General features: G+C 40.5%; 1 protein-coding gene across 1 annotated transcript in view; it reads right to left on the reverse strand.

The window, feature by feature from the left end:
* odad2 (outer dynein arm docking complex subunit 2) overlaps nt 1-19077 on the reverse strand; it is a 374269-nt gene that overhangs the window by 64924 nt on the left and 290268 nt on the right. Inside the window, exons 18-19 of the mRNA XM_060825721.1 lie at nt 6394-6582; nt 2893-3114 (exon numbers count right to left, since the gene is read on the reverse strand). Coding sequence (XP_060681704.1) covers nt 2893-3114; nt 6394-6582 — 411 coding nt within the window. The remainder of the gene's footprint in view (nt 1-2892; nt 3115-6393; nt 6583-19077) is intronic.

The raw sequence follows: 19077 nt of genomic DNA on the forward strand, positions 1-19077 counted from the left end.
AACATTGCTTGTTAAATCCTCAAAGAACCCCAATAAATTTGTCAAACATGATTTCTATTTCTCAAAACTATGCTGACATTCCCTCTAAATCTTCCCTCTTGTACCACAAGAATTAATTTAGTCATTTAGTTAATTTAGCCTGCAGCCTGCAGCCCTCATTCTTATCTACATAAACCTAAAGAACTTTACACCTGTTGGACATTTGGAAAGACTGAGCTCCTGCATTCATGCTCTCCTGTCCCCTTACCTGCCTCACTTGCTGTCAAAACCTCCTGTCCCTGAATACTGACCAAACCAAACAACTCAAGCCTAGGAAGTATAACAAAGAATCCAGGTGGCTTTCCCTCCTCCCTGATGCATCACAGTGTCGTATTGAGTTGTGTTTTTATGTATTTTATCAATCTTACTACCAGTTACTGTACTTTGATGAACCTTAGTCCCTTAACAGATATTGGTCATATAATAAGCTTCTTCTCCTTCAACTGAGGCTGAAGACGTTTAGGAAAAGCAAAAGTTACAATACATCTCTTTTACATCTTCTTCAACTTACTTATTCATGAAATATTCAGCACTTTATTGTATTGTATTATCATGAAGGTAGGAACAGAATTACAAAATTTGAAAATTACAAGTATTCATCATATGCACATTTATTAAGCAGGAATGAGAAGATAATGTAAAGCTCAGCTTGCTACAGACATGCTGCTGAATCAATCTCTAAGTTTGAACTGCCATTCTTACTCTTGCAAGTTCATTAAAATACTCCCATGCTTCTATTTATAAAGCCAAGGATACTATATGTTTGCCTTTTAACCACTTCCTAATTTGCAGTGATTTGTGTAGAAATAACCCTAAGTTTCTCTGTTCCTATTGTCCCTTTAGCATTGCATCCTTTATTTTGTTTTGCTTCTCCTTGTTATTTTTAACAAATTATGTCTCTTTGAACCTTTTTCCATTAAATTTCAACTATCACCTGTTCATTCATTGCACAAGTATTTCTATATTTTGTGGAAGTTTATAACTAACCTCCTCATAGTTCACAATCACTTTCAGGTTTTGTATCTTATGCAATTTATGAAATTGTGTCCTTTACTCCCCAACTATCTCCCCAGTCTACTGTAAAATAACTATAGAATTTTAGTCCCTTGCAATTGTATTTTCAGGCCTGTAAAATTTGTTGGGAATGCATATTTATATTTATACTATGTGGTGCATTTGAAGGTATTGAACTCTTTGGACACTGGTTTGGATTAAAAATATTGTCTTTGACCAAAACTGTGAAGAGAACCCATGTAGCTATTTAGGAATGAGGTTAGTAGTTTCATGTGGGCTGTGAACCACTTGCTGATTACACAAAGTCATGTGACTTTGGAAAAATAGCCAAGTAAAGGTTTGAGAAAGATAAGAGATGGGGTATATTGCCTAGAATTACCAGAAAACCTCTCTACAGCTTATCAACAAGTGAAATTCTATCCCTTGGTTTTCAGACCATTGGTCAATTAAGCTTTTTTTTCTTCTGTGTTTTCTAAACATATTATCTTTGCAGAGTCTTTATTGTTGTTGGTGATGTGTGAGTGTGTCTGGTGTGGGATTGAAAGGGGATATAGTTCTAATTTCAGATTAAATCCTAAATGTTAACCAGTTTGCTACTTGCTTATAAACAGGTTATTTTTAGCTTGTTAAAGAGGCCTAGTGAAATTTTCTTTTATTCTGCATAGCTGTACAAAAAGGAAGCGTTTTGGTGATTGAATCAGAACATTAGAGTTATGGTGTGAGCTGTGGAGTAGTGGGGCTTGGTGATCAGCAAGTGCCTTTTCATAATAAATTTTATAGATGTCTTTACTGCTACTTACATAACTACCTATGGGCGGCACGGTGGCACAGTGGTTAGCACTGCTGCCTCACAGCGCCTGTAGACCCGGGTTCAATTCCCGACTCAGGCGACTGACTGTGTGGAGTTTGCACGTTCTCCCCGTGTCTGCGTGGGTTTCCTCCGGGTGCTCCGGTTTCCTCCCACAGTCACAAAGATGTGCAGGTCAGGTGAATTGGCCATGCTAAATTGCCCATAGTGTTAGGTAAGGGGTAAATGTAGGGGTATGGGTGGGTTGCGCTTCGGCGGGTCGGTGTGGACTTGTTGGGCCGAAGGGCCTGTTTCCACACTGTAAGTCTAATCTAATCTAACCTCAGATATGGCTGCAAATTACTGAGTAATAGATACAATATTGTAGCTAGCGGGAGGAGGTTGCCAACAAGTGAAAAGCTGACATGGGAAGATAGCATGCTTGGGCCTTGAATAGGAATAGGGTGTGGGAAGGCATTGCTTTTTCCACAAGTCCCCTTTTCTTGTCAAGATTAAACTAATTTGCCTCTAGTTGTTGGGTTTATCTTTAAATTATTTCTGAAACAAATGCAATATTTACATTTCTCCAGAAAACCAAAGAACTGCAGATACTAGAAATCAGAAACAAAATCAGAAATTGCTGGAAAACCTCTGCAGATCTGTCAGCACCCATGGAGAGAAAGCAGAGTGACATTTCAGATTCGAAGACCCTTCCTGAGGATAAACCTCAACTGTTTGGATTAAGTGGTCTCAATCCATTTTGTAATTTCCATTTCATTCTCTGCATCTCAGAAAGTTCAGCACTGTACAATCACAGCCCTTTAACACTAGGGAATCTGTTGAATAAACTATAGAAAATCAGGACCAAATCATGTTGTTTTTAGAATGTGCTCCTTAGTTGATAGATTAAACAAAATGTTTTTATATCCATTTATTAAAATATTCCATACCCCAATTATGTTGTATGAAGAAATGAAAAAGATATTAATAAGAACATAAAAAGTAGATTAAAATATATCCACTTTTAGCATTTAGGAATTGCATAAGCTTACCTTAACCACACCATTTTCATGCATGGTAATGCAGTTGTTCGGATCAAATGAAAGCTGGTACAAGGCTTGTGCTGTAGCACGATGAACACGAGGACTTTTTGATTTGAGATAATGGACCAGCGGGGCCACAGCCCCAGTTTCTCCAAAGGCAACTCTGTTGTTTCCCCACTTACAACAGCAAGCAACAGCATCTGCTAAATTCTGCCGTAGCATATCATCCCTCTGTAAGAAGAGTAAAATAAACACATAGTATTTGTTATTGGGAATATTAAATATAATGAAAGCAAAATATTGCAGATGGTGGAACTCAAATAAAAATAAAAAATGCTTTGAGAAAGAGAAACTTTGCAGGTCTGGCAGCATCTATGGAGCTGTTGTGAAGAAGAGTCATCTGTGACTTGAAACAGTAAGTTTGCTTTTTTCTCTAAAGATGTGTTTCCATATCAACTAATGATGATTGTTACTATCAGTAATATTTCTCAAAAACAAACTCCAAGATAATTTTTCTGATTCTACAAGAAGTCAGTTGCTGAGAGACAAAATAAACATTTCATTTCATTCTTAGCTTTGTTTTTTGTAGTTTAACCATTGGATTCCAGTTCTTATACTACTATAGATCCACTCTTCACTCTTCTGAAGGCTAATATATCCATCTTAACATGTGCAGAAATGTTCACAGCACTAAATGGTCATCAGAGTTTTACATAGTGTTTTGTAATTTCATGACTCATATCTTTGAACATGGTAAACACAACTAGAATAATTGTAATTTAAAGGCTGGATTCTTTATGAAGTCAGAGTTTAAAGCAAGAAAACACTAAGCAATGGACTACCTCTCTGAATTTTGAGGCAGAGTCAGATGTCTACAGTTGTCTCAATAAGTGGTGCAAATTATTCACACATTTTTTCCCAGATCAAAGAGATGCTTGGAAGCAACTGATAAATGTAAGGAGATATTCAAGTATTTATATACATTTCAGATCAACGGTAAGGTTTGGGAAATGGAGATAGTTTCAATCTCTATTTGATCTCCAATTGGAATATCCCAGGTGTCCCATATGGCTATGGTGATAGATTGTACACAGCTATTCTACTTTTGGTTTTCGATGTACCTGGAAACAGACAGTTGAAGTCTGGAAGCAGCTTTGAGACTAACAGAGAGAGAAAGCTGTGATAGGGAGGTCATGTTGTGGCTGTACAGACATTGGTTGGGCCACTTTTGGAATATTGCATTCAATACTGGTCTCCCTGCTACAGGAAAGATGTTGTGAAATTTGAAAGGGTGCAGAAAAGATTTACAAGGATATAGCCAGGGATGAAGGATTTGAGATACAGGGAGAGGCTGAATAGGTGAGGCTACTTGCCCTGGAGCATCGGAGGCTGACGGGTGACGTTATAGTGGTTTATAAAATCATGAGGGGAATGGATAGGGTGAATAGCCAAGGTCATTTGCCCGGCGTGGGTGAACCCAAAACTACAGATTATAGGTTTAAGGTGAGAGGGAAAGATTTAAAAGTGACCAAAGCAGCAACTTTTTCATACGGACAGTGGTGCGTGTAAGGAATAAGCTGCAGAGGAATTGGTGGAGGCTGGTACAATTACAACATTCAACAAGGCATCTGGATAGATATATGAATAAGAAGGGTTGAGAGGGATATGGGCCAAATGCTGGCAAATGGAACTATATTAATTTGGGATATCTGGTTAGTGTGGACAAGATGGACCAAAGTGTCTGTTTCCATACTGTACAGCACAATGATCTATGACTATAATCAGGTAAGTTTTAAAAGTCTCAAGTTTTTCAATGGGGCAAATAAGCACTTGGGTGTTGAGTGAATGGGTGAATAAGTGAATGATTAGGTGAGAGATTGAGTAAGTGATGAAATAGGTGGGTGAGTGAGTAGGTGGATAGGTGAAAGAGGAGTGTTGTGAAAATAATATTGGGGTGTGGGTAGTTGGTTTAGGCAGACCAGTTGGTGGGGAGGGGTGACGGCGAGGGAGTGGAGCGCACATGGATTGGGAGGGTGGTAAGAATAGGGGAGTGGTAATCAGAACAGGCAGTGGGTGCCAGATTAGGGGAAGTGGGATGTGGGTTGGGAGGTGAGGAATTGGGTCAGGAGTGTGTTTTGAATTCGATTGGTTACTGGGTGGAGTGGTTGGGTATCAGGGAGATTATGTATGGGGGCAATGATTAGATTGTGCTGTTAATCACGGAGTTACAGCAGAGATTAAAAAGTGCTGTCATTCTGGTTTTAAGTATCTGGGTAAATAGTGCATATCTAGCCCAAGTCTTTGACACTAAGATCAGTGCAAGAGTCATTTATGGAAGGTCTTAGGTAGTGTAAATCAGTTCAACAAATGTTTAAACTGACTGGGTAGGTACACAAATTATGTCATTCTGAGGGTTTCAATATGCATCTGTAACACACCAGCACTGCACGTACAATACAAAAAGATCTAGCCCAAAATGATAACATCTATAAACACCACTCTGTCTAGTACTTTAGTCACACCTTTAAGAAACATAATCAGATTTGTCAGGCATGACCTGCTCTTTAAAGATCCATGCTGGCTATCTTCAACCAGTTAAATTATTTTCAGTGCCCTTACTTGTCTCTAAGCGCCAATCTCAAGAGGATGTGCATGTAGATATTTATTTTGGTTTAGGAAACATTCTATATGTATATTTTAAAAAATATACATATTTAACATGGTTACCAGACACCATGTGTATACACAACAAAATGAGTGTCCAGTTTTGTGAAGGAATTAGCTGGGGCAATGCCTAATTAAAATGGCAACCATAAGAACATTGGACATTTTAGGAATTCACAGTGATACTTTGGTAATTCCTTTGGCAGCATAACTTTTTAAAAGTTCATTCTCAGCTCTGTAATTGGCTCTCTACTAACCTGAACCATGTGAAGATATTGGCAAGTGAGCACAACCATGTGTACTGAGGAAGGGTTAACTTAATCCAAAACACTAACTCTGATTTCTCTCCACAGATGCTGCCAGACCTGCTGGGCTTTTCCAGCAATTTCTGTCTGCTGCATTGATCAGGAAAGCTTCAGTAATTTGGGTCTCTATTTCTGACTGAGATCTTCAACATTATGAAAAGGGGTTGACACATTAGACATGGAGAGGTGGGGGAGACAAGAAATAGCAGCCATAAATATAAGGTAATCATGAATAAAACCACTGGGGAATTCAAGAAAAAGCACATCACCCAGGCAGTGGTTAGAATGTGAACCTCAGTACTATAATGAATAATTGATGTAACTAGAATGAGTAAATTTAACAGAAAGTTAGATAAAGATGAGGGAGAAAGGACAAGAAGGATATATTGATTGGATGAGATAAAGAAGGGTGGAAGGAGGCCTATGTGACATATAAATATTGATATATACCTGTTGGGTCAAATGGCCTGTTCCTGTCCTGTAAATACAATGCCAAACTATGTAACTCTTTTAACAAGTAGTGCATACCAAGGCTACTTACTGTGTATGTTAAACTTGACAACATTTGAACAACTCCATGGTCCGTTATAACTGCAAGGTTTTCTTCGTCCATGGCTATTTTGGCTAAAGCTGCACAAACACTGGCTAGAACCTCGATATCATCAGATTTTAGCAAATTAACAATCAATTCCAGGCCACCAACAAAGGAGCGAACCATTTCCCCAGCTTCCTAAAAAGGCATTCAACATAAAGTTAAAAATCACACAACATCAGGTTATAGTCCAACAGGTATAGTCCAAACATAAAATGATAAATACAAGCTGGGAGCTGGAATAACAAAAGTGTACAGATGAGTATAACAAAGTAATCTGGTTGGCAGAAATTTAGATGCACGCATTCAAAACTGGACCTCATTGATTTTGATCTATGAATTCTGCGGTGATGGCCTCAGTTGAAGAATTAATTTATGGTGGAGAGATAATGATGTGGTGATAATATCACCGTACTAGTAGTCTAGAAGCTTTGGGCACGTGGATTAAATCCAACCAGAGTAATGAGTGAAATATAGATTTAATTAATGAACCTTGAATATAAAGCTAGCCTCAGTTATGCTGACCATGAGAACTTGTTATTAATAAAAATCTGTTTCCCTAATATCCTTTAAATGAAGATAGCTGCATTACTTACCTAGTCTGGTGCACATGTGATTCCACACCAATAAAAAATGTGGTTGACTTTTAATTTTTCTCTGAAAAGACCTAGTAAGCCATTTAGTTCAAATGTTGCCCATTTAGGTATAGGCAACAAATGCTGACTGTATCAGCAATTCCTACATCAGATCAAAGAATATAGAATAGAAAACCTACTTTGTTATCTCGAAACTCAACTGTTCAAAAGCACTCCCGGTTAAACTTTCATTCCCTACTCTTTATAACTTAAGGCCACCCGAAATTCTGCAGCCTGTGTCTTGAATCATAGTAAGTCCTGTTGAGCCATTGTGCTTGCCAACGTAACACTCAGATGCAGTGAAGCAACTCATTTTAAAACTCTTATTCTTTCTTTTCCAATGTGATTTCACCCTTTATAACTCTGCAATCTCTTCAATGCTCCTAGAAATATGCATACTTCCAATTGTCCTTTGAAATAATACCGGGAATGTAGGACCAACTGAAATGAGGAATTAAGAGGGCTAAAAGGGGTCATGAGCTATCTTAAGCAAACAGGTTTAAGGAAAATCCCAAAGCCTTTTTTTCACAGATAAGGAACAAGTGAGTAACTAGAGAAAGGGTTGGCCCACTCAAGGACAAAGGAGGAAAGTGGAGTCAGAGAAAAGGTGTGAGATTCTTAACAAGTATTTTGCATCAGTATTCACTGAGGAGAGGGACATGAGTACTCAAGTTGGCATAAGAAGGGAGGAAGTTTTGGGTATTCTAAAAGACATTAAGGTAAACAAGTCCCCAGGTTCAGATGGGATCTACCCCAGGTTACTGGGGGAAGCGAGAGGGGAAGTAGCTGGAGCTTTAACAGATATCTTTGCAGCATCCTTGAACATGGTGAGGTCCCGGAGGATTGGTGAATTGCTAATGTTGTCCCCTATTTTAAGAAAGGTAGCAAGGATACTCCAGGTAATTATAGACCAGTGAGTGTCAGTGGGAGGGAATCTGCTGGAGAAGATACTGAGGGATACGATCTATGCCCATTTGGAAGAAAATAGGCTATCATTAATGGGCAGCATGGTTTTGTGCAGGCAAGGTCATGTCTTACAAACCTAATAGAATTCTTTGAGGAGGTGATAAAGTTGACTGATGGGGAAAGGGCTGTTTTTGTCATATACATGAACTTTAGTAAGGCATTTGATAAGGTTCCCCAAGGTAGGCTGATGGAGAAGGTGAAGTCGCATGGGGTCTAGAGTGTTCTAGCTAGATGGATAGAGAACTGGCTGGGCAACAGGAGACAGAGAGTAGTAGTGGAAGGGAGTTTCTCAAAATGGAGACCTGTGACCAGTAGTGTTCCACAGGAATCTGTGCTGGGACCACTGTTGTTTGTGATATAATTATAACTGATTTGGAGGAAGGTATCGATTGCCTGATTAGCAAGTTTGCAGCTGACACCAAGATTGGTGGAGTAGCAAATAGTGAAGGGGACTGTCACAGAATGTAGCAGAATATAGATAGATTGAAGAGATGGGCAGAGAAATGGCATAGCACATAGAACAATACAGTTCAGAACAGACCCTTCGGCGCTTGATGTTGTGACGACCTGTGAACTAATCTAAGCCCATCCCCCCTACACTATCCCATCATCATCCCTGTGCTTATTTAAGGATTGTTTAAATCTCCCTAATGTGGCTGAGTTCACTACATTGGTAGGCAGGACACTCCATGCCCTTACCATTCTCTGAGTAAAGAACATGCCTCTGACACCTGTCTTAAATCTATCACCCCTCAATTCGTAGCTAAGTCCCCTCATACAAGCTGACGTCATCAGTCTAGGAAAAAGACTTTCACTGTCTACCCTATCTGATCCTCTGATCACCCTGTATGTCTCAATCAAATCCCCTCTTAGCCTTTTTCTTTCCAATGAGGACAGACCCAAGTCTCTCAGCTTTTCCTCATAAGACATCCCCCCAGACCAGGCAACAGCCTGGTAAATCTTCTCTGCACCTTTTCCAAAGCTTCCACATCCTTCCTGAAATGGGGTGATCAGAAGTGTACACAATATTTCAAGTGTGGCCACACTAGCGTTGTGGATAGTTGCAACATGACATTATGGCTCCGGAACTCAATCCCTCGACCAATAAAACTTAACACACTGTATGCCTTTTTAATAGCACTATCAACCTGGGTGGCAATTTTCATGGATCTATGTACATAGACTCCAAGATCTCTCTGCACATCCATACTACCAAGAATCTTTCCATTGACCCAATATTCTGCCTTCTTGTTATTCTTCCTAATGTGAGCCACCTCACATTTATCTGCATTGAACTCCATTGGCTACCTTTCAGCCCAATTCTGCAGTTTATCCAAGTCCCCCTGCAACCTGCAACATTATTCCACACTGTCCACCACTCCATTGACTTTAGTGTCATCTGCAAACTTACTAACCCATCCACCAATGCCTGCATCTAAGTCATTTATAAAAATGACAAACAGCACTGGTCCCAAAACAGATCCTTGTGGCATACCACTAGTAACCAGACTCCAGGCTAAATATTTTCCATCAATTACACTTGCTGCCTTCTTACAGAAAGCCAGTTTCTAATCCAAACTGCAATATTACCCTCAATCCCATGCCTCCGCATTTTCTCCAACAGCCTACCATCTGGAACCTAATAAAAGGCTTTACTAAAGTCCATGTACACCACATCAACTGCCTTACCCTCACCTACATGCTGGGTTACATTCTCAAAAAACTCAGTGAGGTTTGTAAGACATGACCTGCCCTTGACGAAACTATGTTGACTATCTGCAATCAACTTGTTGCTTGCTAGATGATTATAAATCCTATCTCTTATAATCCTTTCCAAACATTTCCTACAACAGACTTAAGGCTCACTGGTCTATAGTTAACTGGGTCATCTCTATTGCCTTTCTTGAACAAGGGCACAGCATTTGTAATCCTCCAGTCCTCTGGTACTAAACCTGTAGACAATGATGACTCAATGATCAAAGCCAAAGGTTCCATCACCTGCTCCCTCACTTCCCAGAGAATCCTCGAATAAATTCATTCTCAAACTGATAACACCTCTTCCTTACTAACCTCGATCCTTTCTAGTCTAATATCTCGTATCTCATTCTTCTCGACAATATTCTCCTTTTCCTGAGTGAAAACAGATGAGAAACATTCATTTCACACCTCTCCAATCTCCACAGGGTCCACACACAACTTCCCACTTCTGTCTTTGACTGGCCCTATTCCAACCCCAGTCATCCTTTTATTCCTCACACACCTATAGAAAGCTTTAGGGTTCTCCTTTATTCTACCCGCTAAAGATTGCTCATGTCCTCTCTTTGCTCTTCTTGGCTCTCTCTTTAAATCCTTCCTAACTAATCTGTAACTCTCCATTGCCTCATCTGAACCATCTCGTTTCATCATCACATAAGCCTCCTTCTTCCGCTTACAAGAGATGAAATTTCTGTAGTAAACCACGGTTCCCTTACCTTATGACTTCTTCCTTGCCTGACAGGGACATACCCATCAAGGACAGGCAATATCTGTTTCGTAAACCAGCTCCACATTTCGATTGTCCCCATCCCCTCCATTTTGCTACCCCATTCTATGCATCCTAATTCTTGCCTAATTACATTATAATTGCCCTTGCCCCATCGATAACTCTTGACCTGTGGCATGTACCTATCCCTCCCCATTGCTAAACTAAACATAACTGAATTATGGTCACTCTCTCCAAAGTGCTCACCTACCACTAAATCCCAAGCACCAGATCTAGTGTGGCCTCCCCTCTTGTTCGTACTTCGACATGCTGCGTCAGAAAATCCTCTTGCACACATTGGACAAAAATTGATCCATCCGACATACTAGAGTTATAGCATTTCCAGTTAATGTTGGGGAAGTTAAGGTCCCCCATAATGACCACCCTGTTCCTTTAACTCCTACCCAGAATCGTGTTTCCGATCCTCTCCTGCATATCCCTGGAATTCTGCAGAGGCCCATAAAAAAATTCCCAGCAGTGTGACCTCTCCTCTCCTGTTTCTAACTTCAGCCCATACCACCTCAGTAGACAAGTCTTCGTCAAAATTTCTTTCAGCCGCCATTATACTGTCCTTGACTAACAAAGCCATACCTACCCCCCTTTTACAGTTTGCCTGTTCTTAATGAAAGATCTAAACACTAGAACCTGCAACATCCATTCCTGACCCTGCTCTGTCCATGTCTCCGAAGTGGCCACAACTTCGAAGTCCCAGTTACCTATCCATGCTGCAAGCTCACCTACCTTATTTTGGATTCTTCTAGTGTTGAAATAGACACATTTCAAACCAGCTTGCTGTCTGCCAGCACATTCCTGTGACTGTGAAATCTTGTCCATGTCCTCCTTACTCTCATCCTCCTGTGCACTAGGACAACATCTCAGCTGAGCTAGTTTATTCCTGATGAAGGGCTTTTGCCTGAAACGTCGATTTTCATGATCCTCAGATGTGCCTGACCTGCTGTGCTTTTCCAGCACCACTCTAATCTGGACACTGAGCTAGTTAAACCCAACTGAATAGCACCAGTAAATTTCCAACCCAGGATATTAGTACTCCTCTGGTTCAAGTGAAGACTGTCCTGTTTGCAGAGGTCCCACCTTCCCCAGAATGAGCCCCAATTATTCATAAACCTGAAACCCTCCCTCCTGCGCCATCCCTGCAGCCATGTGTTTAGCTGATAGCTGATATCTCTTGTAAAGGGATCAAGTGTTATAGGAAGAAGGCAGAAGAATGGGGTTGAGAAACATATCAGTCATGACCAAATAGCAGAGCAGACTCGATGGGCAGAATGGCTGAATTTTGTTCCTATACCTTATTGTTTTATACACATCACACCTTTCACTTATGGATCACTTCACCCTCTCCAAGAAGGTATTCCCATCTTGCCTTCCACAACTTACTGCAAAAGGGACACTTTGCAATTTCTCTTCACCCCCTTATGAGAGTTACAAAGTGACGACCCAACACAACTCTTCCTGTCAGAGCCATTTCTCTAGTATCTTGCTCTCCTTCCTCCTGTTGCTGTAATGTTGAAGGTCACTCTCGTCCCACATCTCCAATTCAGGGGAGGCAATGACCTCATGATATCATCACGAGAATATTAATCCAGAGATGCAGATAATGTTCTGGGGACCTGGGTTCAAATCCTGCCATGGAATTTGAATTTAATAATAATCTGGAATGAAGTGACTAATGATGAACATGAAGCTAATGACCATTGTCAGGGGAAAGCTCATCTGGTTCATTAATCTTCTTTAGGGAAGGAAATCTGGCATTTGGTCTGCATGTCAGTCCAGGCTCACAGCAATGTGGCTGATTCTGCCTTCTGGGTGACCAGACAATAGGTATTGGTCTCCAGTGATGCCCACTTGCCATGAATTAATTTAAAAAATGCTTTTGTCCATATTTGGACCAAGCTGAACTGAGGTCCTGTTGGGTTTAACAGGCCTAAGATAGCTTCAATGAGAAAGTTAGCTGTTAGATAGATAGTTCTAATGATGGCTGCTATCACTGGGAGTGGATTAATATGATGATAATTGACTAAATCAACATTTTTCCCTATGTATATAAAAAGTGCTAATTCTCTGGTAAATCTGGGAGTAATGTTTGACTTCTTGGTAGAAATTTCAGGGCTGCTAGCAGTGATCACCACAAGTTCATTTGAATTTGTTGTGGTTCTGTTCGCCGAGTTGGGAATTTGTGTTGCAGACATTTCGTCCCCTGTCTAGGTGACATCCTCAGTGCTTGAGAGCCTTCTGTGATGTTTCCTCTGGCATTTATAGTGATTTGTCTCTGCCACTTCCAGTTGTCGGTTCCAGCTGTTTGTTGCAGTGGTCAGTATATTGGGTCCAGATCGATGTGCTTATTGATTGAATCTGTGGATGAGTGCCATGTCTCTAGGAATTCCCTGGCTGTTCTCTGTTTGGCTTGTCCTATAATAGTAGTGTTGTCCCAGTCAAACTCATGTTGCTTGTCATCTGCGTGTGTGACTAATAAGGATGGCTGGTCGTGTCATTTCGTGGCTAGTTGGTGTTCATGGATGCAGATCATTAGCTGTCTTCCTGTTTGTCCTATGTAGTGTTTTGTGCAGTCCTTGCATGGGATTTTGTACACTACATTGGTTTTGCTCATGCTGGGTATCGGGTCCTTTGTTCTGGTGAGTTGTTGTCTGAGAGTGGCTGTTGGTTTGTATGCTGTTATGAGTCCTACTAGTCGCAGTAGTCTGGCTGTCAGTTTGGAAATGCTCTTGATATATGGTAATGTGGCTAGTCCTTTGGGCTGTGGCATGTCCTCGTTCCGTTGGCTTTCCCTTAGGTATCTGTTGATGAAATTGCGCGGGTATCCGTTTTTGGCGAATACATTGTATAGGTGTTTTTCTTCCTCTTTTTGCAGTTCTGGTGTACTGCAGTGTGTTGTGGCCCTTTTGAACAGTGTCTTGATGCAACTTCTTTTGAACTTCCTAGTTTGCAGAAGTGAAATGGTATCCAGTGATCTTTAAAAATAACACAAGAACCTTTGACTTTGGACATATATGTGGCCCTACTAGTTTCAAAACATAACTTCATACCATAATAGTCAGCAAATTGCTAAATATTGTTGCGTTTTCTCTTTCTACCACATGTCCTTTGTCTTCCAGGTTTGGCTTTGGGCATCAGCCTTGAGAAGTTGCTAAACTTTCTTCTTCACTTGCAGTCTGTCAGGCAATGAAGGCTTTTGTTTTTGTTCTGGGAGGTCACATATTTCAGCAATGCTTCTATTGAACCAGTCCTGGTAATGATGATGCTTGACACAATAGTCTAGTTCAGCTGATTTTATTTGATCCTACTATTCCATAATTGAGTCAGATATGTAAAGATTTTCCAAATTGATTGTGAATTGCGCTTGGAAGTTCTCTCTTCAGGCTGAGCTACTTTAGGTCTGAGAAATTGCCAACATTTGTGGAATTTTTTAAAATCTTAAACAAAAGCCAAAAAGTCTGCAAGCACACAGCAAGTCAGCCAGCATCAGCAGAAATGACTTTTCTGAAAAAGCTGTACGTCTGAAATATCATCAACAAAAACAACTGGTATTTATATTAAGGCTTAAATAACATAAAATGTCCCTAGCTTCAGAAGAGCATTATCAAATAGACACTGAGTCACATCAGAGATATTAGAGGAGATAAACAAAAGCTTGATCAAAAAGGTGACCTGTTACAAACAGGTGAGAAAATGAGCAGAGAATGAGAAAAGGTGCAGAGACTGGGTAGAGAATTCCAATAATTAGGACTTGGGCATCTTGAAGGAAATGATGCAGTGACTAAAATTGGGAATGCGAAAGAGATCAGAATTGTGTTGTGAATATCTTGTACATATATGAAATGTTTTAGAATAAAACTTCAGAAGGGAATCAATTCAGTTCAGTTGGCTGGATAGTTGGTTTGCAAAGTAGTGGGTTGCCAACAGGTGTGGGTTCAATTTCGATCACCAGCTGAGGTTAGTATGAAGGGCTATCCTTCTCAACCTCTCTCCTCGTCTGAGGTATGACGGCCCTTTAGTTAACTCACAACCAGTCATGTCTTCTTGAATGAGAGAGCAACCCTATGGTCTGTTAAGAGATGGCAACTTAAGCTTTAGGAATATAACTTTTCAGTTGTAGGTTCAAAAGTTCAGGACTTGAGAGAGGTAATAGAAGATATTGAGGTTGGTTTCTTAGCTAAAGATCTGGAGACATTCTGTCTGCAATGCATGCAAGGAGTGCAATTCAGAGATAATTTGTTTTGGAAGATAGCATTGAAGTTTAAAGGCATTCAGTAGACCCTAAAAAGTTGTAAAATCCATTTGTGTCATTGCTTCAAAAAATAAGTTGCCGATGATTCTCTGAGAGAATACTAACTTAAAGCTCACTTTTAGAATAGCACAGAGCAGGCTACATCTTCATGGAAATGGGTGGAGCTAAATAAATTACTCTGCTTTCAATTTCTTGGTGTTCACTGGGACAGTTAGTTGCAGTTTGGATCTGATATGGTTTGCAGTTGACTGACAGAAGATAGCCAATGTAAATTAAATTCAGATAGACCTGCACTGAAAGAGAAGTAAAATTGTGTGGTTTTATCTCAGTTTGAATTTTGTGAAAGAACAAAACCTAGAAGATTACCTAGTTGAGAATCTATGGGCCACATAGTCTCTTATTGCAACAGAAAGAAATCAGCTAAATTAGTTTGGAAGTATTGAAAAGCAAACAAGAAGCTGATATATCCTCTTTCAAGAGATAATAAAGGAAAGCTATACCTCTTCGGATAACTTAAACTGAAAACAAATCTCCAAAGGATGGTGGCATACTTATGGGTGGCATCTACAGAAGTAATTAACTTTCAGATTAATGCATCTTAGAGTCATAGAGTCATAGAGATGTACAGCATGGAAACGGACCCTTCAGTCCAACCGTCCATGCTGACCAGATATCCCAACCCAATCTAGTACCACCTGCCAGCACCCAGCCCATATCCCTCCAAACCCTTCCTAATCATATGCCCATCCAAATGCCTTTTAAATGTTGCAAATGTACCAGCCTCCACAACTCCCTCTGGCAACTTATTCCATACACGTTCCACCCTCTGCATGACAAAGTTACCCCTTAGGTCCCTTTTATATCTTTCCCTTTTCATCCTAAACCTATGCCCTCTAGTTCTGGACTCCCCGACCCCAGAGAAAAGACTTTGTCTATTTACTCCATCCATGCCCCTCATGATTTTATAAACCTCTATCAGGTCACCCCTCAGCCTCTGCCACTCCAAGGAAAACAGCCCCAGCCAATTCAGCCTCTCCCTATAGCTCAAATCCTCCCTATAGCTAAAATCCTCCAAGCCTGGCAATGTCCTTGGAAATCTTTTCTGCATCCTTTCAAGTTTTGCAACATCCTTCTGATAGGAAAGAGACCAGAATTGTATGCAATATTTCAAAAATGGCCTAACCAACATCCTGTACAGCCGCAACATGACCTCTGACCAATACAGAAAAGCATATAAAACATCTTCACTATCCTACCTACCTGCGACTCTACTTTCAAGGATCTATGAACCTGCACTCCACGGTCTCTTTGCTCAGCAACACTCCCTAGGACCTTACTATTAAGTGTATAGGTCCTGCTATGATTTAAGCTTCTCCCTCTCAAATTACAGGGTGAATTCTATCATATTATAGTCACTGCCCCCTCAGGTTTCCTTCACCCTAATTCCTAATCAAGCTTGCCTCATTAAACATTAACAAATCCGGAATTTTCTGTTCCTTAGTGGGCTGTACCACAAGCTGCTCCAAAAATCCATCTCAAAGACATTCCACAATTTCTATTCGTTGAGATCCACTACCAACCTGATTTTCCCAGTCCACCTGCAAGTGGGATATTCCATGACTATTTTAATAGTACATTTCTAACATGTCTTTTCTATCTTCTGATTTATTTTCTGCCACACATCCTGACTACCACTCGGAGGCCTGTACAAAATTCCCATCAGGATCTTTATGCCTTTGTGGCTCCTAAACTCTATCCATACAAATTCTACACCTTACACCTCTATATCACTCCTTGTTATCAATTTAATTTTATTTCTATGAACAAGGCAACTCTGTCCCTTCTACCCATTTGCCTGTCCTTTTTTAGGATCCATATCCTTGAACATTTAGTTCCTCTTGCAATCCCATTTATATGATACCCATAAAATCATTGCTGCTAATTTCAATCTGTGCTACAAACTCATTTACTGTTTTGTAACCTGAATACATTTAACTGCAACACCCTCAGTCCTGCGTTGACTGTCACCTTCTCATAGGTGTCCCCTCAACTGCTGTGCCTGAAGTTAGATTCATGACCCTTTCCACACTCTCTGTTCTCCTGCTTGTTTTGGAAACTTTAATAACTTCTGTAGAGCCCTCCCCCCATCCATAACTTTTTCCATAATTTTCCATGCAACTGAACCAATCCTCCCACTATTTAGTTTATCCCCTATCCACAGCCCTGGTTATGTGGTTCACAAGAGTCTGCTCCCAGCGTGATTCAGGTGGAGCCCATCCCATTGGAACAGTTCCCTCCTTACCCAATATTAGTGCCAACATCCCATGAATTTGAATTTGTTTCTTCCACATCAATCTTTGAGCCATGCACTTACCTCTAATCTTGTTGAACCTGTGCAAATTTGCTCATGGCTCAGGTGGTAAACCAGAAATTATTACCTTATTGGCTCAGCTTTGAACTTAGCCCCTAGATGCTCATGCTCCCTCAGCAGAACCTCTATACTCTTTTTTGCTCTATCATTGATACGTATATCATGGATCTCGATAGCTGGATCTTGCCCCAAGCTCCTCTGCTGCCCAGATGAGATGTACCGAATCTGGGTACCAGGCGAGCAACACAGTGTTTGGGTCTCTCGAATTCTACCACAGAGAACATGATCTATTCCTCTGACTACATTTCTCTTTTCTCCTCACGCTTCAATGGCTCCCTATATCATGTTGCTATCGTCACTTTGCTCATCCTCCCTAAAGGCCCCACTCTCATCCATACAAGGAGCAAGAATTTCAAATCTGTTAGACAAACTCAGGAGCTGAAGTTCCTTCAGTACTACCTGTTGGATCCCTCTATCTGTCTCACTCATAGTCACACTGACCACTGACTGATTTCAAGGTAATTAATCTTAGGACTGTGACTGTCTCCTGAAACGCAGCATCAAGATAACTCTCCCCTTCCCTGCTGTGTTGCATTATTCAAAACTCAGATTCTAGCTCATCAACTCTGAGCTGGAGTTCCTTGAGCAACCAACACTTGCTATAGATATGGTCACTATGAACCACAATGGGGTCCACCAGCTTCCAAATCATGTTGTTACAACACACTGACTGGCCTAGCACTCGATTTTGATTTCTTAGTTCTTAATTTGATTTTTAAAAAATCATACAGGTGTTTTAATTCGTAGTGTGTAAATATTTCCTCTATTTACCATCAATCTGGAAGTAACCTATGATAGTCACATTAGTAGCTATCACTAACCAAAAATGTTCTGGTTTCCTGTGATGCCATTCTTGTGCTGGGCCCCTGATCGTTGTCTTCAATATGTCTTGTTAAAAAAAGCTTACAAAATATGAACTAAAAAAGTAAGCAAAAAGCACTCCTTTCCCTCTAAACCAACTTCCCATGCTACCTCCAAATTTCCTGAACTACTTGCTCCTGACTTGCTGATCGTGCTCTCCTTCCACATTTGGCAATGTGCCAAAGACTCATCACTTTACAGCTTTTGCACTCAAATGATGATTCTCATGATCTCTTCTTGAGTGTCCCAAAGATTTTGACTTGAAGGGGCAAAGTTTGAGACCTATAATTACCCTGATGCCATCAGTAGACACTGAGACAGTAAGTTTAGTACTTACAGGCACCCTTCGTCAGTGCAGATACATATATATTACTGAATCTTTCCTTAACATGGATAGGGTAATACTGATTAATGAACAGCATACTAGCGAGCAGGGGAAGGGGAAGAAAGGCAAAGACAGATTTAAACTGTTCCCCTCAGAGCATGGAGGAGCAAAACAGCCATTCTCAGCTTGATGCAGATACAGGGCCTCTCAAAATACATGAAATGAGGACCTACTTGGACACACAGGAGTAAAATGTTCCTAGATGTCAGAATCCTGATGGTAGTGAGCAGTCATAGAAAAAATGAAGACATGTAGTCAGCCCATGTGTGGTGCCATGGCTCAGAGCTTTGAATGTATGAGGTTCTCCATTGACAGAATGGCCAACCTCATGAACAACTATATGTGGAAGCACTCAGGAACTATGAACAGAACGTTTGCCATGCTCTATAACTTGAGCAGATCAGTGATAGTGATTAAGTAGTAGATGCTAGTTGCACCACAGTTTGTGATCCTTTCTAGCCAATGAGGCTAGATGGAATGTGTGATGAAATGATACCAAAGGGCTGAGGCAGTTATTATGGAGGATGAGAGTGCCAACTCTCAGAGGGCATGATGACCATCACCATCATC

This window comes from Hemiscyllium ocellatum, chromosome 5, assembly GCF_020745735.1.
Source record: "Hemiscyllium ocellatum isolate sHemOce1 chromosome 5, sHemOce1.pat.X.cur, whole genome shotgun sequence".
Lineage (NCBI taxonomy): Eukaryota > Metazoa > Chordata > Chondrichthyes > Orectolobiformes > Hemiscylliidae > Hemiscyllium > Hemiscyllium ocellatum.